This window comes from Oreochromis niloticus, linkage group LG3 (genome assembly GCF_001858045.2).
Source record: "Oreochromis niloticus isolate F11D_XX linkage group LG3, O_niloticus_UMD_NMBU, whole genome shotgun sequence".
NCBI classification, from domain to species: Eukaryota; Metazoa; Chordata; class Actinopteri; order Cichliformes; family Cichlidae; genus Oreochromis; species Oreochromis niloticus.
This window is the reverse complement of record NC_031967.2, coordinates 50961694-50984932: the sequence shown is the minus strand read 5'-3', so window position 1 is coordinate 50984932 and position 23239 is coordinate 50961694. Positions and strand designations below refer to the sequence as shown.

The window sequence follows — 23239 nt, the reverse complement described above, 5'->3', positions numbered from 1 at the left end:
GCAGTCGTCCAGTTTCCTGTTTCTCCTTATGAATAAAAGATACATAAGCTGAGAGTGTTTCTCAAAACTGGGTTGTTAATTATAATCCCTTTGTCTTGTTTTCAGAACACATCAAATTTTAATGAATTTAAAATAATAATATTCTGCATGTACATCCATCAAATACATAATATTTTAGGTTGTTCATTTGATATAAAACTGCTTCCAGGTTTGTCACACCAACTGTTTCACTTCATAGATGCTTATTTTTCTGATCTAGTTATTTTTTTCTGAAAATCTAAAATTTTACAGTCCTACTATTTATCCTAATATGATCTATCCTGAGGTCCCAAAGAAGGATTTACTTACTTGGACTAACATGAACAAAGAAAAAAGTCAAAAAATGCGTTCAGTGTCGAGTGCTTTCAACTAGGACATTTTGTTTATTTATTATATATTATTAAGTATATATAAAGTATTGAATTATTATAGCCAACAGTGAGAGGACATTTATTCTCTTGGCATCTGTAGCTCTAGTATCTCCAGTAGCCAGAGCTGGAGATTTTTATGAATGGGAGTCACTGGTAGGATTGAGAACAAGGGTGAGGGTGGTGGTGGCATTTTCCCTTTGGAAAAAAGGTCAAAGAGAACATATGGCATTTAATTCTATTTTAATTAAATGCTTATTTTGTATTATTTTATTATAATTTAACATGTACTTTACAACGGACTAAACACATGACATGCTTAGCAAAGTATTACCTTGAGTGGGTAGTAGGTACATTTATTGTTAGTATAACTCCAAAAATGGTGCTCCTGTGTGGTACCTAGGGCTGTGCGATATGACCAAAATCTCATATCCCGATATTAAGACATCTATCGTCGATAACGATATAAATCACAAAAATGTAACATTTTCTGTAAATTCTGTGAATCTCAGGCAGCTCGACTTGCGTGAAGTGTTTCCAGCTGGGCGTCGCGTACCTGGAGTCGAGTGTTTTAACAGATGCATGAAACGTTACATTTTTAGACATAGGTTGTAACGGCCGCCGTTTTCTTTGTGAGTATTTATTACACAGCGTGCTGCGGGGAAAAGCCTGTTCTAATGTTTGAGTCTAAGGTTTATTTTTTAGCACCTGACAGCTCTTTTTTGCTTCTCATCCGTAAATACTCTGCATCTTTCACGTGATTCAGTTTATTTTGAAAAGTCTCAACAGGATCTTGAGCTTTATTGTGAAAGGTTTATGTGGAAAATAAACAAGCGGACAATGAAAAAATATTGCTGTAAACAGTTTATTTTGCGACACCACGAAACAAACGATAGCGTAAAATGAAACGATAGACGTTTTTATATCGTCATCCGATATATATCGTTATATCGAACAGCCCTAGTGGTACCTCACAAAAACAAAGAGAAAAATATTTTTTTTCAAAGCAGTTTTATTTATTTAACTTCACTTCTGGACATAATTGGCAAGCTAATGTAACAATAATCAGTATCTATGTGTATATTATGAAAATGATTTAAAAAAAATAATCAACTCAGAACAACCTCTCCAAATAATTCATGCACCACATAGTCACATGACATTTTCCAAACACCTTTCAGACACAAATTAGCAAGCACAATGCAAGAAGAAAGGAAAAACTACTTCACACTTAAGTCTCAACAAATCATGTCCCAGATACTTCAGTATACTTAGAAAAGAAAAAAAAAAAATCTTTATTAATCACCAGTTCACTCCAGCTAAGTTCAGTGAACAGGGAGGAAAAAAAACCTTTGGTTTCCAAACAGTCTGCAATGTGGAAACAAAAGAAGAAAGTGTGTGAGGCATTCTCAGACACAGAATTACAAAATTTTGCAAAATCAAGAAATAAATTCAGGGCTGGCAGTCAACCATAATAATCAGCTGGATGGACTTAAAACAATAGAGTTATGTTGATTGTTCACAGCCTGTTAAATTCCCACTGATCCTGTTATCCAGCAGTTTTGTTTGCTTAGCCTAGACAAGATGCACACTTAGTATCAAACAAGGAGGATAAATAGTTACAAATCATAAGATCAGTCACCTCAAGGTGCTTTATATTGTAAGGTAAATACCCTACAATAATAAACAGTGAGAAATCTCAACAATTAAATGGCTTCTACGAATGAGCATTTGGTAATAGTGGGAAAGAAAATCCCTCTTTTAACAGGAAGAAACCTGCAGCAGAACTAGGCACAGAGAATGGCAGCCATGTATGGCTGGTGGGGGGATCGATAAGCTGTGACACAGATTTGGAGAATAACTTTGGCCCGCTTCCTTACCGGCCTCTCTTCACACTGACAACGAGGCATATAAAAAGGAAAAATGGGTTGGACATTCAGTGAAGCACCAAATCCGAGTGATGTAATTGGTTGACCAGCACAATGGAAACACATAATTATATAAAATCACATTTAGAGACAGCATAATATTTTAGGTTCTTCCCATCTTAGGAACACACTGGAACATGTCAGCTTTGCTGGCTGTTTTTCATTTTTACCCCCTCATGTTACTATTTTATGTTTGGTGTAATAACTAAAAAGTAAAACTGAATTTTTGAAATGGATTTTGATTTAATATTATGAATACTGAAAGAAACAGAAAATACAAAAGGGATAACAGAATTGTTTTTCCCTCAGTAAATATAAAAGCATTAATATAAAAGCCCCAATTGAAGTCTAAGGAGAAGCCAAGAGTTGACATCACAGTGGAACTGTGAAAACCGGAGCAGTCTTCATAAACTGCACTGTGAAGAGTGAAGTAGATAGATTAGATGAGGATTGAATATGTTTATACATGGAGTACTGAAACACATCTATCCACCCTTGGGAGAACATATGTATGACAACAGAACATTAATCATGTTCTTGATAATTGGAGGTTGTGGGTGCATGCTGTGTGGCAGGTGGTGGGCCAGAACCATCTCCCAGGCATCCACCAGATGGACATTCAATCCTTTGAATATAGCCTTGAGTGCCTTTAGCCGCTGAAAAGTGTACCAGTCGCTGTTGACAAATGCACCAAGAATTGTATAAGGTTTGGGATTTCCAGTCCGAATGACAACCACTGTGCCCGGAGCCCTGGACAGTAGCCGTACCACTGCACTGCGGATGGACATCAGTCGACGGATGTAGAACCCAATAGGGAAATTGTCAAAGTGTGCCCAGATGCCAAAAACTACTACAGTGTTACTGCCTCCAACCACATTGTCCAGTTCATTGGCAATATAATGCAGCTCCATGGATGGGACGCTGACAGTACGTAGAGGAGGGCCGTGGGTGCGATACCTCACAAGGATGTTATTTGCATAGTCCAGAGCCATTAAAGGTCCGATTGATTTGTGGTTATGCAGGTTAAACTCCTTTAGATCTAAAAGAATTTGAAGGGGAAGTTAAACTACATAAAGAAAATAGTGTGAATAAAATATTGTTGTTTGCCAGGTTTGCAGAGCAGCTACCTGGTAGTGATGCATTAAGGTACTCAAACCACTGCCTCATTGTGGAGTCTCCATACATATAGACCTGCTTTCCTTTCAGACACTGAGTGATGGCTGAGGAAGTGTTGAACTGATGAACCGTGGTCCCACCTAGTGCTCGCCACACACCCTGGTAGTAATAGCCAGAGGGTTCAGACTCCACACTGCTGCTGCTCACTTCTGACTGACCTGGTAAGCAGTAAAACAGACATATGTGTGTGTATCTTTACTTAATATGAAAAACAAACAAACAAAGCCTTTCCTTAACCTGTATGTAGCAATAAAACTCAATTAAAATCTGACAAAAGTACTGCTTTTGTTTTTATGTTTCTAATCTTCTAATCTGGTGAATGTCATTTTTGATTCTTGCACAATGGATTTGTATTCAATATGTTTAGGACTCTTTTTTGATTCTCCAACCAATCAATACAAATGCACTACGCTTGAGATTAACACATGTGCATGTACAGCAACACCCAATAAACTACCACAGCACTGCAGTAGTTTAAAAGCTACAACTAAAATCATACACCAGATACTGTACCTCCCTCTGTCCAATCGCACACTTCTTTGAGTTGGCCGTGAGCCCTGCCTGCCTCAGAGACTCGAGGACCGCAGCACATGCTGCACCCAGGTGTCACTGTTTATGATGACATCATGCAGGTAGGCAGAATATGCAGTGTGCAGACACAGCACTTGGTCCATGAGGTGCTGGAAAGTGTCTGGGGCTCCAAACAAGCTGAATAGAAGTGGGACAAATTGGTTCTGAACTTCCAGTATGATGGCGCCTGTGTTTGGCTCTTTCTGCTCTGTTGTTCTCATTTTGTTTTAATGATGTATTTGCTGCCTTGGTGTATGATTGTCTGGCTTTGCTATCCATTTGATCCTCTATGATGCCTCACGATTTCTCTTCGACTTCCTTCGGCATTTTCCACCCTCTTCCATCAGCTGGATCCTCGTCGGGCAATTTCGGCGGATCCTCTAGACCACGGAGAAGGAGAGGGAGAAGAGGAGGTATTCAGGTAAAGCTCAGGCTTTACTGGCGGCGGGGTTTGGCTGGTAAGTGACGCCCAACGTGACTTGTCTCCTGTGCTCAGAGAAGCTCCATGGAGGGGGACTTGTTTTCCACGTCCCTGTTTGGATACGCTGGGCCCGGCTCTTTGAGACCGGCCTGCCTGAGGAGGGTTTATCCAGACTCTTCTTTTTACTTCCCTCGGTGAGTGGATTCTACGAGCGTGATGGTTCAAACCCTGAGTATCTACGTCCTTTAACTTGAGCCTCCGCAAATACGGAGGCTTCTACTTCGCTGAATATGGCGTTTTCTAACACTCGATCTCCGTCTAATAAATCATTCTTGTTGATTTTATATTATCTAAAAAACTGGATTTTTTAATTCCTGGCTGAGACCTGGCAGTGGGACATAGACTATTTGTCATTTGTTGAACTCTGCCCGGATGGCTATACTTTTATTACCCAGCCTAGAGTTTCTGGTCGGGGTGGTGTTCTCGCTGTGGCTTTCCAGGACTGTTTCTCCTGCCGCTCCGTGAAAATTGGACATTTTCTTTCGTTTGAGCTGGAGCTGCTTAAAATTGGAAACAAGGATCCGTTTTACTGTGCTGTGTTGTATTGTCCACCTGGCTCAAATAGGTTATTTTTGTCGGAGCTCAGTGACTTCTTATGCTCGACTATGAAGTTGTCTAGGTTGCTCATAGTTGGGGACTTTAAAATACACACTGATGATGACTCCGACCCTTTTGCCGGAGATTTTATCAATATTATGGACTCATTTCATTTTGCTCAGCATGTGTCTGGTCCTACGCGTAGCAAAGGTCACACACTGGACCTTGTTTTTACTTTGGGTTTAAATATTGATCTTATTTGCTCTGAGGACATTTTTATTTCTGATCACCATGTTATTGTTTTTAAACTGTCTTTTAATGAGCTTTCCTCCCCTGTTCAAAGGAAGGTTAGCTCTCGTATCTTAGACTCCTCCACAGCGGAGAAATTTGCGGATGCTTTTAACCTACAGCTATCTCCTCATAATGATGTTGACTATTGAACCAATCTTTTGAATAATTATTACGTTTTTATTTTAGATGAAATTTGTCCTGTTAAAACGAGGAGAGTTTCTGCCTGCAAATCTCCTCCTTGGCTAAATGACAGCACTCATTATCTAAAACATTATTGTCGTAAAGCGGAGCGCACGTGGAGGAAAACTCACCTAACTGTTCATCTCCTCTACCTAAAGGACCTTTTAGCTTCTTTTAATAATGCGATCAGAGATGCATTAAGGGCTTCCTATTTCTCACACTTGGTTACAAAGAACAGAGGTAATCCTAAGGTGCTATTTAACACCATTAGTGGCATTGTTACTCCTGCTCTTCCTGCGTAAGAATGAATTTTTCTCATTCAACACCTGTTATGTCTATCTCCACCTCATCTCGGCCTGTCATTTTGGATACCTTCTCTCCTGTTCTACTACCTGAGCTGGCAAAACTAGTGAATTCAGTGAAAGCATCCTCTTGTCCACTTGACATTGTACCGGCATCATTATTCAAAAATGTCTTCCAGGTTATTGGTCCATCTGTGCTCACTCTAATCAACTCTTCACTGGCGTCTGGTATAGTTCCGGTTTATTTTAAAAATGCTGCTGTTCTCCCACTTAAAAAAAACCTCAGCTCGACCCCTCTCTTTGGAGCAGCTACAGACCTATCTCTAAATTACCGTTAATTGCTAAGCTTCTAGAAAAGGTTGTAGCCAAGCAACTTATAGCGGCTCTGGACAAACATAGCATTTGCGATAAGTTTCAGTCCGGCTTTCGCAGAGCTCACTCCACAGAAATAGCCCTTATTAGGGTCTCAAGTGACATTTTGATGAGCAGTGATGCGGGAAAATGCTTGGTCCTACCTATGTTGAACCAAACATCGGCTTTTAATAATAATAATAATAATAACAATAATAATAATGGATTGCATTTATATAGCGCTTTTCGAGACCCTCAAAGTGCTTTACAATTCCACTATTCATTCACTCTTACATTCACACACTGGTGGAGGCAAGCTACTGTTGTAGCCACAGCTGCCCTGGGGAAAACTGACAGAAGCAAGGCTGCCATATCGCACCATCGGCCCCCCTGGCCCCTTTTGACACTGTTGACCACCACATCCTCCTTGAAAGGCTTAAACATTGGGTTGGTGTATCAGGTACTGCCTTGGAGTGGTTCTCCTCATATCTACATATCCAATCTTTTTCTGTGGTAGTCTCCGATTTTAGGTCATCCTCTACCTCCCTTACTTGTGGTGTCCCTCAGGGTTTGGATTTGGGGCCTTTATTGTTCTTAATATATCTTCTCGCCCTTCAGCATATAATGGGCTCTTTTGAGAACATTTCTTATCACTGTTATGCTGATGATATTCAGTTGTATTTTCTGTGTATGTTAAATCTTCTATCAGGGATTTAGGTGACACTTTTGACTCGACTCTCAGATTGGATGGGCATCTGAAATCTCTGGTTCAGTCTTGTTTTTATCATTTAAGAAATGTGGCCAAGTTAAGTCCTATTTTATTTCGCCCTGAACTGGAGATTGCTACACATGCATTTATTTCCTCACGCTTGGACTATTGTAACTCTTTATTTATGTGTCTAAGCAAAGGTTCTCTTGATAGTCTGCAGGTTGTGCAAAACACTGAAGCTAGGCTGTTGACAAAATCCTCCAAGTATTCACATGTGACACCATTGCTATTTCAGCTACACTGGCTTCCTGTTGAATTTAGAGTACATTTTAAGATCCTGGTCATGACATTTAGAGCCTTGCATGGACTGGCACCTCCCTACATCTCCAATCTGCTACAGCCCTATGCCCCTAGCAGGTCCCTGAGGTCATCTGATCAGGGCTTACTTGCTATAAAACAGACTAAGATGAGAACTAAGGGTGATAGAGCTTTTGCCACTGTGGGCCCGAGACTGGAACTCTCTCCCTCATACATTCAGAACTGTGGACTTGGTAGTTGTTTTTAAAAAACAACTCAAAACTCACCTTTTTAAAACTGTTTTTGGTTAAATTTTTGCCTGTTTTACATTGTCTGTTTTACCATTTTATTATTTTTTATCTTATATGCAGCACTTTGTGATTCTGTCCAGAAAGATGCTATATAAATAAAATTGTATTTATTTATTTATTATTTATTTTGGTACAAACTGTACAGAGGGTAGAAAGATGTTTTTTCCTTAGACTCTGGAGACAAGGGAATCTGCCAGAAGCCCTTGGTCAAATGCATTGTCCTGAAAGATCAAGCAGTGCCTAACTGTTTCAGGAGGTCATTAACCCATGGCATGGGATAAGCAACGAACTGTGACACTTCATTCATCTTGGGGTAGTCAATACACCAGCCTGTCCATCTGAGGATGGTAGACTGAACTGATTTAATGGCCAGTAATTTCTACTGCTCTTTTAGTGTGAAAAGACATGAATGAGATGTGGTATGCTAAATGCGGAGACGACTTAAAATGGTGCCTACACCACACTCTTTGCAGAAATGGTGCACAGTTGCAGTGCTTAGGGATATTACATTACTTAATCGCCAGAACTATTACAAAGCGATATTCTCATGACCTCCGGTGAAATGGCCTGATCATGCTAATGTGCTCAAATGGGACCACCATTAATGGTAATGGATGCAAAGCTGCTTTTGTAATACCAGGCTGGTTAACCAGCTGACACTTCGGCCAGAATGCCCACCACCAGTGCACATCCATTCGGATGTCTGGCCAATTAAATCAGGCCATTTTCCGCTCCAAAGTTTTATCATATTCCATATGCCTTACCATGGGGTTATATGAGCCACCTGGAAAATCATTTTCCGGCACCAGCAAGTGGATGTGTTGGTATTCTGTGTGAGTGTCAGGATTCTATCAGTCTATCTCTAATCAATACAAAATGCGGAAATGTCAGTTCTGTGTCAGGGTGCACCATGTGAGCATCAATTTTTATCACTTAATCAAAGGCTAAGCGTAGGGTGTCAACACGAGACTGCTCACATGGAAGTAATTGATCTGAGATTCAGCTTCAGATGCAAACAGGATTACTCCCAGAAGTCTGCAAATGTGCTCTTCAGTTAAGGTCCTCTGAGCAACAAACGTCCTCCAAAAGGCACAGCACCAGCTGCTCAATGAACAGGTGAGATAAACAAATTTCACCATCGGCGTGCTAAAATCTAAAAAGAAGCAGAGCAAATACGTATGAAAGTTTCAACCTGTCTCAGCAATGCAAAGCCCCCAGCATCCAACATCAACATGGAAGAGAGAAAGCAATTGCATTGCTTAGCAATGACAACAACAGTATCATCCTTCTGGCAAAAAAGGGCAAGTGCACAGTTTTGCTAAACCAGAGAGACTATAGTGAGAAAACTTTGTCACTGCTCAGTTACAAAATACTTGTGAGCCCCTGAAACAAGACCCAGGAAGTGGTTACTGGAAGACGGTGATAGACTGTCTGAAGCAGTTAGAACAAGACAATGCTATTGTTCGGACCTCATACCACAGAGGAATCTACACCAAGTCTTTATGGTTTACCGAAGATTCATAAACCAATTGCCTGCATGATCTACTCGATCACCTATAGCAGGGGTGTCAAACTCAGTTGCACAGGGGGCCAAAACTCAAGGCACACTTTAGGTCGCGGGCCAAACAAGATAAACAATGTTTTTTAACCTCTTAAGCCCCAAGGGGGTTTCTGAGCTTCCTGCTCGAAAATGTAATGCCCAAATTTAATTGATTATTTCTCTGCAATTACAAACACTGTCCTTACAATCTTGGTATCAAAATAAAGCTAACACTTGTGAGATTTCATCAGAGGTGTAAATATTGAAGCAGATATTACTGTGTCAAAGTTACTGAGACTGGAACACAGAAAAAGTAAGTACATTTTATCCTAGCCTAATTTTTTTTTTTAATTTTTAGCATATAACCCTTTTAAAAATATGCCTCAGATCACATTTGGTTCCAGAATTTCAGTAACCAACATATAAACATCATCTGTGCAAAGATTTATGTTTCTAAAGTAAAACAGTGAAAAATTACAGCACTGTCACTACATGAATATCCAGACGTTGTACAAAAATGTCCAATTTTGGCACACAATTGGACACCATGCCAGTTGAATTTTTTTAGGTATTAAAGAGCAGAAATTAATTCATTTTATTAACAGGCCTAAAAATGCTTTTTTTAAAATATAGTTTTTGAAGAATTAACCACACATTTACATGGTAATGGCCCTTTTCTGCCGTGCGCATGAAGCGTTTAATTGGTCTCTGGCTCTTTAAACTCAGAGGGGCTGTAACTTTTGTTTCTTTTGGTCAATTTGCATGATTGACACCTCTTTTTAATCATTTTAGCCAATAGAATCAAAGTAATGATGCCATGTTCACGTTACTTCAACCAATCAGACGTTGCGATGCCAAAATCCACGTGGGCCCAAATTTGCTGCATGTGGCGTCTGTCCAGTCACGTGTCTGTAGGTGGGTCTAAAATGGAGGTTGTTGACGGAAAATGGCACTGATGCGGCTAGGTAGGCATAGTAACTTCTGATAATCACGTGGCTACCGGCTACCGGCGAAAATAACGGAGGAAATCGGGACGGTAAGCCAATCTCTGTGTTAGCGCATTTGCGCCGCTGTGTGTTTTTGTGGTCTTCTTCTGTGGCTCATTCAGTGAATTTTGGTCAGAGCGTGGTGAAACTTGGTGTGTGGAGTCAGTGATAGCTCTGGAAGCTAACCAGCCTATCTTTAGCTGGTTATATGAAGTCTGGAGAATTTCTGGTTCGGTTTTGTTTGTTTAGCGGTCTTCTGCGCATTTATGTAACTGCTCGTTTAATCATGGCTTGTTTTCGATGTGTTTAGTGGTTGTAGAAATGGTTTATATGACATTTTAGCTGAGATTCCAACACGTTCTCACTCCCAAAGCGTAACATTTTACGCTAGGTGACAAATCGTCAACATATTACGTTTTCGGCTACCCACCACGTTCCTAAATGACGACCTCGGAAAAATGAGGAAATATGAGAACTGTCTGGACTCAATCTACACATGTTCGCTCTTTTTCTTCAAATCACTTAGAAACACGCTATTTAACGTCATTAAAGTCCTGGTTATGGTCAGGAATAAGGTTATGGTTAGGGCTAGGGATAAGGTTAGGCTTAGGGCTGGAATACAGGGCTGGAACGTCTATTACCGCGGGAGCGCCATTGCACTGGATTTCAGCCATAACCCACCGCGTACCATAAGAACGCCGAAGGTCTCCTTTCGCCTTCCTCAGGAACGCCGCGGGACGTGACAAAACGTCGGCATGTTACGGCTCGGGAGTGAGAACGGGCTGGAGATTCAGAGGTTTTTGTGGACACCACACATGTCTGGACTTATATTTCTCACCCCGTGTTAACGTGATCTCCTCCTTTTTGCCCCCGGTACCAAGGGCATGGGGCTTACGTTTAAACATAAATATGAATAAAAACAGACAGGAATATAATTCCAGAACAAATACACTTAAAAAAAATAAACTTTAACTTTAAATATTTTGCTCCTGTCAAAATTATGCAAGTTAGAAATATGAACATGCTGCCAAAAGCCCCAGAAAAAAATAAATGAAAGCATGCACAAGGTTTGAGCGGCATGTAGAGGGAGCTGGGGCATTGCTTCAGGAGTGGAACTAATAAACTATGCGGGCCATTCAGTGTCGTACTTTGCCTTGAGTGTCCCATTACACTGCAGCTCCATCTGAATCTGCACTGGTGCAGTTTCTCTTTTTGTGCTTCAAAGTCACCAAAGCGCCGTGCGAACTCAGTGCGCTCAGTTTATCAGCAAAGTGCGCATTTGGGAACACTGTTGCGCTGACTTGGTTCAACATTACTTGGCAACAGGGAAAGTGAGGCAGGTTGCACTGGTGCATTTGTGACAGCTTCACTTGAAATGCCTTCACAGCATCATACATGTCCATGAACTGACAGGTTTCCTTGCTGAGCTCAAAAACTCAATTGAGAACTTTTCCCCAACTCAGCCAACGGACCTCTGTATGATAAGAATTGTCGGCAAACTCTGAATCTATTTCCCACATAAAAGACTGAAATTAACGGTGATTTAAACTTTTATTTCAGATAAAATTTACAGTTTGCGTTACAGTGATCATTAAATGCTCCATTTTTAGGATTTTACCACACAGCCTTTCCTGGTGTATGATGCAGTGATATGCTGATAACTCACCAGTACAGTTCTCCTCCTGCATCTTTACTAGATCCTACATCCTGCTGACTAGTCCGCTTTTTTCACCATACAACACCAGCGCTCCATCTGTTGTCCCAGGGCAGTTTCATGTCGGTTACACTTTGAAATACGTTTTCAAAAATGTCTTTTCCTGTCATTGTACCGTGCATCGATTTAATGTCCAATATTTACACTCCACGGATGAAGATGGCCAGCTGTGCAATGTCCATCATGTCTGTACTTTCATCCACAGCAAGAGAGTATGCAATAAAGTTTTACAACTGTGTTCTTAAATCAGTGGCCATCTCACAAACCCGATCAGCAATCGTATTTCTCCTCAGGCTCACATTTGCCAAAATCTGTGTTTTGTCTGGACACAAGACGTTGCACACCTTCATCATGCAGCTCTTCAGAGTGGTACCGGGCTGATTTGGCTATCTCCTCTGCTACAATAAAACTTGCTTTCACAACAGCTTCACTTTGTGATTTTGCTCTGGTGAAAAACGTCTGCTGAAATGTCAGATTCTTCTTTAGCTCTTCTACTTTCTGTAGTTTTTCAGCTTATCCTGATGTTTTGTCTCATAGTGCCGTCTTAAATTAAATCCCTTAATTACAGCCACATTAGCTCCACTAATAAAACACACGGGTTTACCAGCAATGTCTGTAAACATATATTCAGTCACCCACTGGCATTGAAAGGCTCTGCTTTCAGAATCAACTTTTCTCTTCGCCATTGTGCGCGGCTAGCTTCGCAATAACAGAAGTTTGACTTGATTGACACGGGAATGTTCCCAGGTAGCCTAGTGTTGGGCAAGGAGGCTGCAGCGCTGCATTATGGGATCTGTAGTTTGTGTGTTATTAGCACCTCATATCGCCGGGCCATGCATAACAATAATAATACATCTATATAAAATGATCTCGCGGGCCAGATATAAATGTATGCTGGGCCGGATGTGGCCCGCGAGCCTTGAGTTTGACACATGTGACCTATAGCATCTCCAATTTCTGGCTTTGATCCTCAACCCATTGGTAGGTAGCTCTGAACACCACATCCAGAACACCTTGGATTTTGTTGAGAAGGTGAGAGATGACGTTATGGAGGCAGATGAAAACATGGTCTCGTACGATGTTGCATCTCTCTTCACTTGTGTTCCAGTCACGTAAGTGTTGGAGGTAGTTCGTAAGAGATTACAGCATGACCCCAACCTCAGCAACAGGACCACTCTCAGCACTGACCAAGTGTGTTTACTTTTGGAACTGTGTCTTAATTCCACCTATTTCACATACCCCTTGTATGTAAAATAGTCCATCAAACACATAGAGACAAGCAACCATTTGCACCCACATTCACACCTATGGGCAATTTAGAATGACCAATTAACCTAACCCCACATACTGCATGTCTTTGGACTGTGGGAGGAAGCCACAGTACCCTGAAAGAACCAACGCAAACACGGGGAGAACATGCAAACTCCAGACAGAAAGGCCCCGGCCTAATGGTGGAATCGAACTCAGGACCTTCTTCCCTTCTTGCTGTGCTAATCATCGCATCACCATGCTGCTTCCTTCTGGTATGTGGATGAAAATCAAATCTCAGGACTTACCACAATTCACTGATCACATTTAGTTGGTGGACCAATACATCATGTTCACCAGGGAGAAAGGTGTCAGGTTAGCCTTCTTGGACTGTGAGATTTCCATCAGTAATGAGGGACATTTAAAAGTTGATGTGTACCATAAACTAACCCACACAGATAAGTATTTAAAGTTTGACCATTGGAGCACAAACTGGGTGTCATCGCACTACGACACAGAGCGAACACCATCCCCACAGAGTGGCCAGGGAAGATATAGATATGAAGATTAAGATATAGATGTCAGCGGTAAGATTTGTATTTTTACCTTTCTGTTTTGGAAAAACAGTGACATTGGCAGGTCCTGAAGCTGGAATGGAGACTTTCATGTTTACGCCACTGAGGAAAGTACACACAATAAAATCTTTTCACAAAAATTGGAAAGTATTAAAATGATTTTTAAACTAGAGACATATTAAATACAGTCAATCAAATTCAAATTTTTATCATTGTCATATTTAGGTAACAATGGCACATCACTACTGACAATGAAAATTTTAGGCTCAGTAGGCAGCAAAAATAGCTCGAGTTATAAACTACCAATCATTAAGCTTCTGAAAAAATAGAGAAAATATGGAACATTTTTCCAGGTAGCAAGCTACATAGTTCCCTCTCTAGCAAATATTAAAAAGTGAGGGGATTTATTTCATGTGTTTTGAAAGCATTTACAAAGTAGCACTTATTTTCCCTTGCATTAATTTAGATCTGATTTTAGTAACTCCTGAAATTTAACACCACAGGTATTGCTCACCTCTGAAAAAGCTTCTCCATGGTTGTCAGGCTTGCTTTATATCCTCCATTGTAGTTGCTGATCCTGGTGTCACAACTCATATTTGCTGGCTTATAGCAGAACCATGGCTCACCTGTACGTAAATCAGTGTAGTTGCACACAGGTTGGGTTGGACGTAGACATACGTTGCAGGTGGTTGTTCTAGTGAGCAAGCTCGAGCGGAACTGACTCTTGAAGTAGATCCTGTCGGGTTCTTCTATGTTCACCCTGCGCAGCTCAGTGACTGCCTCACTGGGATGAACCAGTGTCACCTGGTAGAACAAATAATCAAAGTTTTGAAATTTGGGTCTTACAGAAGTATAAATAACATGGATCTGGCACATGGAACTGTTAAATATTATTTAACAGAGCTTCATTGTGCTACAGTAAATGTGAAGTTGTTGATATAAATAGTCCCTGCAGGCCAGCATAGATCTGAACCTTTGATCTGGCACCAGGAAGCATCCAGTCTCCTGAAGTGTCACCTCTTATAACAATCATAATAATAATAATAATAATAATAATAATAATAATAATAATACATTTTATTTAAGAAAGTGCCTTTCAAAACACTCAAGGACACTGTACACAAGCAATAACAACAACAAACATATCAATTTACAGAATAATAAGGATAAAACGTTGAGTAAATAAATAAAATAAATTAAAGTAGCAGGATGGAAAAGTTTATGTGGAATAGGCTATTGTGAACAGGTGAGTTTTGACTCTGGACTTAAAAAGAGGGAGGGAAGTGATTATTATTAGTTAAGTATGAGTGGAGTTGTGTGGCGACTATCTTTTCAAGAATTTTTGATAGAAATGGTAAATTGGAGATAGGATGGAAATTATTCCTGTGACCATTAGCTTTCTTAATCTGAGGCTTCCCACATCCTGGGGAGACTGCACGTCCATGAATCCACGCACAACCTGAGCCACTTTCACACACATGGGTCCTTGTGTGCCTGAGATCACACACCTGTGGGTCCTGTGCACTTTGACCCTGAAGGTGAGCCCGAGCCTGTTTCCCATCCCAGATGAGTCCAAGCCTCCCATGTCTTTTGAGCCTGAGAGTCTCCACCTCCACTGCTCATCATCTGCCAAGTTTCCAAAGCCACATAATTTCCTTAGGGATTAAGTAAGTATCCTGAACCTGAAGGGATTCTGCCTCCTCCATCATTGTTGGCCTCTGGCTATAATCCCAGAGCGTCATCTCACTATTATTTCACTATTTTATTTCACATCTCACTATTATCTCTCTCTCTCTCTCTCTCTCTCTCTCTCTCTCTCTCCCTCTCTACACATATATATATATATATATATGTGTGTGTGTGTGTGTGTGTGTGTAAATAATAGTGACATGACCCTCCTGGGCAGGAGGGTACAACAACTCGGTGGAGGGTGAAGGTAACTATGGACCCTGTGGTAAGTGGAGCGCTACATGCAGGGAACAGCTAAGATACTATCTTTTATAAGAATTTTTAGCATTGGTGCTTTAGCATAACATCAAGTATCTAGTCATTAAGTGTTCCTTAAAGCAAGTCAGCTTGAAACTCACCTTAGACTAAGTACCTCATTATCCATAGCTGTGAAATATTGCTACTACAGCAATATTAGTCATCACAGGGTGATGTGTTATTTTCTTAATCACTTATTTTTGTTCATACACTTCTTTTATTCTGTAGAATGTGAGGCCCTTGAATACTAAAATACACATATTATTTTATTTAATTTTTAGCTTTTTTTTATTGCTATTTAATAAATTACTAGTCTTATTATTTTTTGTTATTAATTTTTTCTTTTTATTTCATTATTATTTCAGTTGATGCAACAATAAATTTCACAAATATGGGCTAAATTAAGCATTCCTATCTTAAATCTGCTAGCAATTACAAATACATAGATAAACTCACAACTCCAGTAACAATAAAAAATGATAAGTTTTATCATCACCTCAACCTGTGTGCTTCCTTCCCAGAGTAAAGAGAATAAAGCAGAGTAGGAACCATTGAGATGATCCACCACTTGTCCTGCAACACCAGCACCAAGGGTGGGGTTGTGCAGCCGGGCAAGTAAGACGTCTCCCCCATACTTCTTTGGACGGCCCATCAAGTCATGTATTTTGATCAGGGCCTCCAGTTTATCCCCTATTTGCCACTGTCCCTCTCTCTTCCTGGGGAGAATGGTGAAGGTGCTGTGGGCTGGATCACTGCTGCTGTTCATAAAAAGAGGTGATGGTAAAGATGGGGTTTCAGGCCAAGCAATGGACTCTAGCAGAAGTTGTTCTTCAAGAGTCTCCTCAGAGGACAGTGGTTTTAACTTGCAGAAGTTGTGATGTATGTCAACAGGTTGAGTTACAATGGCATCTCTTGGGTAGGGGATGATGTAGGTAGTGTTTATTTTCTTCTGAAATTGGAAAAGGGAGATAGCATGGCAGTTATATAAATGTTTCAAACAAAAGAAGTCTGTGTTTAATTTTAAACACAATATAATCCAGAGGTTCCCAAAGTGTGGGGCCCGCCCCCTAGAGGGGGCGCAGAGCCATTACAGGGAGGGGGGCGGTATGAAAAGAAAAAAGAAAAAAAAAAGAGCGCTTGGACACTGTGGACAAGTTTTTGACGGGGCTCCCACATAAACGCAAAGCAGGAGATGAAGCATCGCCAAATATGTTTTCAAACCAACTTCCTTCCAAGCCAAAGACAGGAAAATATGATGAAGCATATCTTCCCTTTGGCTTCACCTGAACAAGTGCCAAGGTAGGTCTCCCCTGCAAAATTAGTTTTCCCTGCATCGGGAGCAGCGCTGGGCTCTCCAAATCACAGACAAACAGTATCCCACATTCTTGATTTTTAGTTCACAAACACTTCTTGTAATAACTACTCCTGACATTTTGGACATGTTAGCTCTTTATACAGTAAAGTTACAGCGGGATACAAATAATATCAGGCTGATCCTGCCGTAATTTGTTACCCCCGGTTCAAATCACGGTCAAACAGTATCCCACAGCTGTTTATGTGTTTAAACCCATTTTGCACAGAGAGGCATTTTTTGAAAAATGTATTGACAGCAATGTTGAATATTATTACACAGGAAAAAAACCAACTACACGTAAAATAATAACACCGTGACACCTCTGCCTTTCTAAATGGAGGGACAGTAACTGCGTGTGTATATGTAAGCGTGTAAAACCTGAAGATAGTCAGATTAACAGAAACAGTATTTTGTCTCTATCTGCCATTCTGCAATTCATCTCATGTAAACAATAACGTGGCGCACAGCGTGACGTGAAAAGAGGCACATACCTTTGACGTTGTGTGACGAACTCTGAAATCCTCGTCCACACATAAACTTAAAAAAGGAGTTTTAAATAATCTCCATTTTCGGTGAATCGCAACGCCGTTTACGTGTTGACGAAAAGCCCAAACGCATAGAAACAGCTGCGTTTTCAAAAATACCCGTGTAGGTGTGGACGCAGCGTAAAAGAGTTAGTAGTATATTTTATTACTACCTGTAATTTATTGCCGTTTACTTGTATTTGCTTAATTGTTTACTAAATGTTTGAGGTGTGAAATAAACCGCAATGGAGCAAAATATGGGTGTGTGTGTTTGGAGGATGTGTTTGGGGGGGGGTTAGGTTGTGGGGGGGCGCGAACATTTTTCTTGTAAAAAAGGGGGGCCTGGCAAAAAAAGTTTGGGAACCACTGATATAATCAATGATTCCACTTGACATGACATTTCCTGCTTTCACTATCTTACTTGCAATGTATAATGCATGTCAGCTGAATTTCCCAGAGGAACCCACCCGAGGGATTAATAAAGTTTTATCTAATCTAATCTAGCTCTTTATTCAATAGTCATTGAATCATTAAATTATTACTTGTAATATATTGTGATGGAAATTTCTTTTACGCTTATATATTGATTACATGTTCTGACAATAGTATATATATATAGGAATTAGTTGTATATTAAGGATAGCATAACATGTTTTTTCTACTTTAGTCCACCCAGATTTTTTTATGTGTGTATATGCATATGCCTATATATGCATATAGATTTACGTGTATGCATGTACATACATGCGTACATACATGCATACATGTACGTGTGTGTGTGTATGAGCTCTCGTCCATCCAGGTGGTCTGGGTGAAAACAATTTTTGATTGTATGGTAGAGAAACGTGGAATACAGTGTATAATAGGTCAAAAAATTAAATTTAAAAAGGGGGGGAGGGGGAAAAAGGAGAGTGGTTTTCCTGAAAATGGTTTCCTCAGCGTGAACCGGTTAAAAAGGTGGAAGAGCAGTTGGGGGAGGAAGAAAAAGAGATGTTTGTAACCAAGGTGACATGAGATTTAAGAGAAACAAAACAAGAAACAAAATGACTAGCCATAAAGATCATGGGGCCCTCTGTTTTATGAAATATTTTCAACATTTTCACCATTATTACTTTTTTCACTAATCATAAAAGTACCATGTGTATAGTTGCATCACTTTGACATTTCAGAAAACACAAATGGAAAAAGTTATTATTTGTTGAAATTATCCCAGAAGACTACTAGTATCATACATTTGGATAATTTTGAAAATAAAATACCATAGCATGTCATTTTGAATTCATTGTAAGACAGCATATTCAGTATATAAACATCATTTCTTGTTAATAGTCATAGTTGTTTTACCTGACAATATTATTTATTTATTATTATTCATCTAAACACATTCAACCTGAAACAGTTTTCTAGAATGTGTCCCGGCACTGGGTCTGGTGACCCTGTGTTTGTGTTTGTGATTTAAATTGTATTCTTTGAATAATTGTTTTCTGTTTGTGTTGTATTTATAGTTTCTGGTTTTCTGTTCTGTTTCTGTGTCTCCCCTGTGATCCTGGTGTCATGTCTCTAGTTTAGGTTTTGTACTGTATTCTTTTTATATCATTTTTTTTTCTCTGTGTGTTTTATGCTTGTCTTTGTTCTCTGTCACTATACCTTTTCTGTGTTCCAGTTATTTTTGTCTCTGTACTTCATGTTTCCTCTGTTCCCATGTCTTCCATGTTTCCACATCTCAGTGTCTAGTCTGCGTCTTTATGAATGTCGTGCTTCCTGTTTTGATAGTCACTGTCCTGTGTGCAGTGTGTCTAGTTTTGCTTTCCCCTTGTCTCACTATGTCTGATTTGTCCCAGCTATGTTTCCTGCTGTTGCTCTTAACCTCTCGTTATCCTGCCTGTGTATTTTATTCCTCAGTCTTTCCCTGTTTGTTAACCATCAAACCTCCTCAGTGCTGTGTGCTCTTCTCCCATGCACTTAGTTTTTTTCCTAGTTCTCTGTGCCAGTTTAACTCCCTTGTTATTTCATGTTTCTATTTTCTTGTTTAGTTTTTTCCTAAATTCAGTGTGGAATTTTCGCAGCAAATGAAGCTGCCGTTTTAAGCTTACTTTTCCGCGTTCCAAGTCTTGAATTTGTGTCCATCCTCCTGTCTGCCACACAGTGTAACCATGACAGACTGAACAAACCATGACTTGAAAACATACATTTAAAAAGAAATGTTACACTCTGGCACAAAGTTAAATGCCAGTGTGGAATTACAGGGATTATTTTACATAACCATCATCTTATCATTGCAGTAATTATCATTTCATCAAAGTGTTTATTGAAGCTGCTTGTCATGATCCGGTGTCTGTGACTCCGTGTTTATGTTTTAGTATTATTATTATTTTACTGTGATTTTGGTTCTGTTCTCCCTGCTGTTTAGTGTTGTTCTGTTCTGCCGTCTACTCCTGTGTTAAGTCCGCGTTTCCTAGTCTGTGTCTTTGTGTGTATGTATTTCCGGTTTTATTGTGAAGGTCTGTGTCTCATGTGAGTGTTTTCAGTTGCCTCCCTTGTCTCGTCACATTAATCACTCCCAGCTGTGTCCCCCACCTGTGTGTAATCTCCCTGTGTTCTCTGAGTGTATTTTAGTCCTGTCTGGTGTCTTTGTCGTTGCTGGTTCGTCTGTGTTGTTTCCCCTCGATGTCCCTGCGTCTCTCCGTGTGTGTTTCCTCGGACCTCCCCGCATCTGCGTTCTGGTTTGTTTTGTTAGTATGACCCAGTTTAGGCTTTAGTTTCTTTTTCCCAGTACCTTTGTTGTTCGTTGTCCTTCCTTCAATAAATACTCACCTGCACCTGAGCTGCTGTTTTGGTCCTAAAATAATTCCACACGGCTTGCACCCGCGAACCGTGACAGCACGAACCAGCCACCATGGACCCAGCAGCAACAAATCCGTCCGAGGAGCTCCGGGACGACGTCACCTACAATGTGGAGAATCTTCTCGGCCTGTGGCTGGAGCATCCACCGGAAGAGCTTCGCCGCGCAGTGGAAAGCCGGCTACAACGGCTCTTTTCCTGCCTGCCATGGCTATTGGAGTCTCTTTCTCCGACCATGCAGGCTTTTCTCCGGCACACACCTCACCTTCTCTCCGCCACCCCTGCCTCGCTGCCCGACTCGTCGGAGGTGAACTTGCCCGGCTCGTCGGAGCCATCTGCGGGGAGAAAACGCCGATCGCGCCGCCGGCACGCCACCCCACAGCCGGACGTTCGGACTTCTAATTCGCCGGCTGTGGTGAGTGAGGACTCTTTTCCATTTTCGGACTGTTTGACTGTTCATTCAGGGGCTGTGTTCTGTGCGGCAGATAACGATAGGAACGGCTTATCGCCTGCTCTGCAGCTCTCAGCTCAGTTAGCTGCCCCGCAGTCATTCTCAGCTCAGTTAGCTGCCTCGCAGCCTCCCTCTGCTCATTCAGCGGCCTCGCAGCCTCCCTCTGCTCATTCAGCGGCCTCGCAGCCTCCCTCTGCTCATTCAGCGGCCTCGCAGCCTCCCTCTGCTCATTCAGCGGCCTCGCAGTCGCCCTCAGTGCAGTCTCCAGGGTCGCCCTCAGTGCAGTCTCCAGTGCTCCCAGCTTCACCCTCAGCCCAGTTTTCTGGTGTCACTCCACCGCTGCTTTCTGAATCCTGGCCCTACAGGAGAGGCAAGCAGCGGCGTAAGAGGGATTATGTGGTGGAAGACACTGGGCTTACTCCACTGCAAGCATTCGCTTTGTATTTGGGACTTCCAAGTTCTGAGCTACACAAACTTCCCACCTCCTTGTCCCAGCCTCGCTCCACCACACCTCCTCAGTCTCCTGTGCCACTCTCAGCTCAGTCTCCTGTGCCACTCTCAGCTCAGTCTCCTGTGCCACTCTTAGGTCGGTCTCCTGTGCCTCCTGTAGTTCAGTCTCCTGTGCCTCCTGTAGTTCAGTCTCCTGTGCCTCCTGTAGTTCAGTCTCCTGTGCCTCCTGTAGTTCAGTCTCCTGTGCCTCCTGTAGTTCAGTCTCCTGTGTCTCCAGTGCTCCCAGTTTCACCCGCAGTCCAGGCCCCAGTGCCGCCTGTGGTTCAGGCTCCGGTGTCCCCCGTAGCTCCGTCGCTCATTCCGTCGCCAGTCTCACACACTCACTTTATGCAGGGAGAAAGTCTGAGTTCCGCCCAGGGAGTTTCTCGTGCCTTAGCTGCTTCAAGCACCGTAATGCACTCCAGGGCCTCCCCAGAAGCTAGGTTTCATTCCCCAGCTGTTACTGGATCCCTGAAGATTAAGCAGCCCTCAGTGAACAACTTCGGGTCAGCGCTGTGTGAGCAGAACCAGTGCCCAGCACAGCACCCGTTGCCTTCGTGTCTGCCAGAGGACTCCGTGCCTGCTGGCTTTGTGATGGCTTCTGCTGGAGGGTCCAAGGGGCCCGTCCGGCCTTCATTTCGTGCCTCCGCTGGAGGGTCCAAGGGACCGCTCCGGCCTTCGTCTCAAGTCTCCGCTGGAGGGTCCGAGGGACCGCTCCGGCCTTCGTCTCAAGTCTCCGCTGGAGGGTCCGAGGGACCGCTCCGGCCTTCGTCTCAAGTCTTCGCTGGAGGGTCCGAGGGACCGCTCCGGCCTTCGTCTCAAGTCTTCGCTGGAGGGTCCGAGGGACCCGTCCCGCCTGCAGCGTCTCCGGCTTCCACGCCGCCGCCAGCTGCAGCGCCTCCGGCTTCCACGCCAGCTGCAGCCTCACCGTCCAGGCCGCCTTCTGCAGCGCCTCCGTCTCCGGCTCCCACGCCGACGCCTGCTGCAGCCTCACCGTCCACGCCGCCGTCTGCAGCGCCTCCGTCTCCGGCTCCCACGCCGCCGTCTGCAGCGCCTCCGTCTCCGGCTCCCACGCCGATGCCAGCTGCAGCCTCACCGTCCACGCCGCCTGCAGCGCCTCCGGCTTCCACGCCGCCGCCAGCTGCAGCCTCACCATCCTCGTCTGCTGCAGCGCCTCCGTCTCCGGCTTCCACGCCGCCGCCTGCTGCAGCGCCTCCGTCTCCGGCTTCCACGCCGTCGCCTGCTGCAGCGCCTCCGTCTCCGGCTTCCACGCCGTCGCTTGCGGCCTCTTCATCTCCGGCTTCCACGCCGCCGCCAGCTGCAGCGTCTCCGGCTTCCACGCCGCCGCCAGCTGCAGCGCCTCCGGCTTCCACGCCAGCTGCAGCCTCACCGTCCAGGCCGCCTTCTGCAGCGCCTCCATCTCTGGCTCCCACGCCAACGCCTGCTGCAGCCTCACCATCCACGCCGCCGTCTGCAGCGCCTCCGTCTCCGGCTCCCACGCCGACGCCAGCTGCAGCCTCACCGTCCACGCCGCCTGCAGCGCCTCCGGCTTCCACGCCGCCGCCAGCTGCAGCCTCACCATCCTCGTCTGCTGCAGCGCCTCCGTCTCCGGCTTCCACGCCGCCGCCAGCTGCAGCGCCTCCGCCTCCGGCTCCCACGCCGCCGCCAGCTGCAGCGCCTCCGCCTCCGGCTCCCACGCCGCCGCCAGCTGCAGCGCCTCCGCCTCCGGCTCCCACGCCGCCGCCAGCTGCAGCGCCGCCGCCTCCGGCTCCCACGCCGCCGCCAGCTGCAGCGCCGCCGCCTCCGGCTCCCACGCCGCCGCCAGCTGCAGCGCCGCCGCCTCCGGCTCCCACGCCGCCGCCAGCTGCAGCGCCTCCGCCTCCGGCTCCCACGCCGCCGCCAGCTGCAGCGCCGCCGCCTCCGGCTCCCACGCCGCCGCCAGCTGCAGCGCCGCCGCCAGCTGCAGCGCCGCCGCCTCCGGCTCCCACGCC

General features: G+C 43.5%; 1 protein-coding gene across 1 annotated transcript in view; it reads right to left on the bottom strand.

The window, feature by feature from the left end:
• Positions 1 to 1441: 1441 nt before the first annotated feature.
• Positions 1442 to 23239, bottom strand: part of LOC112845982 (NXPE family member 3-like) — a 37597-nt gene continuing 15799 nt past the window's right edge. The window contains exons 2-6 of the mRNA XM_025905150.1: positions 16086 to 16538; positions 14118 to 14407; positions 13635 to 13705; positions 3463 to 3669; positions 1442 to 3374 (exon numbers count right to left, since the gene is read on the bottom strand). Coding sequence (XP_025760935.1) covers positions 2821 to 3374; positions 3463 to 3669; positions 13635 to 13705; positions 14118 to 14407; positions 16086 to 16538 — 1575 coding nt within the window. The 3' untranslated portion in view covers positions 1442 to 2820. The remainder of the gene's footprint in view (positions 3375 to 3462; positions 3670 to 13634; positions 13706 to 14117; positions 14408 to 16085; positions 16539 to 23239) is intronic.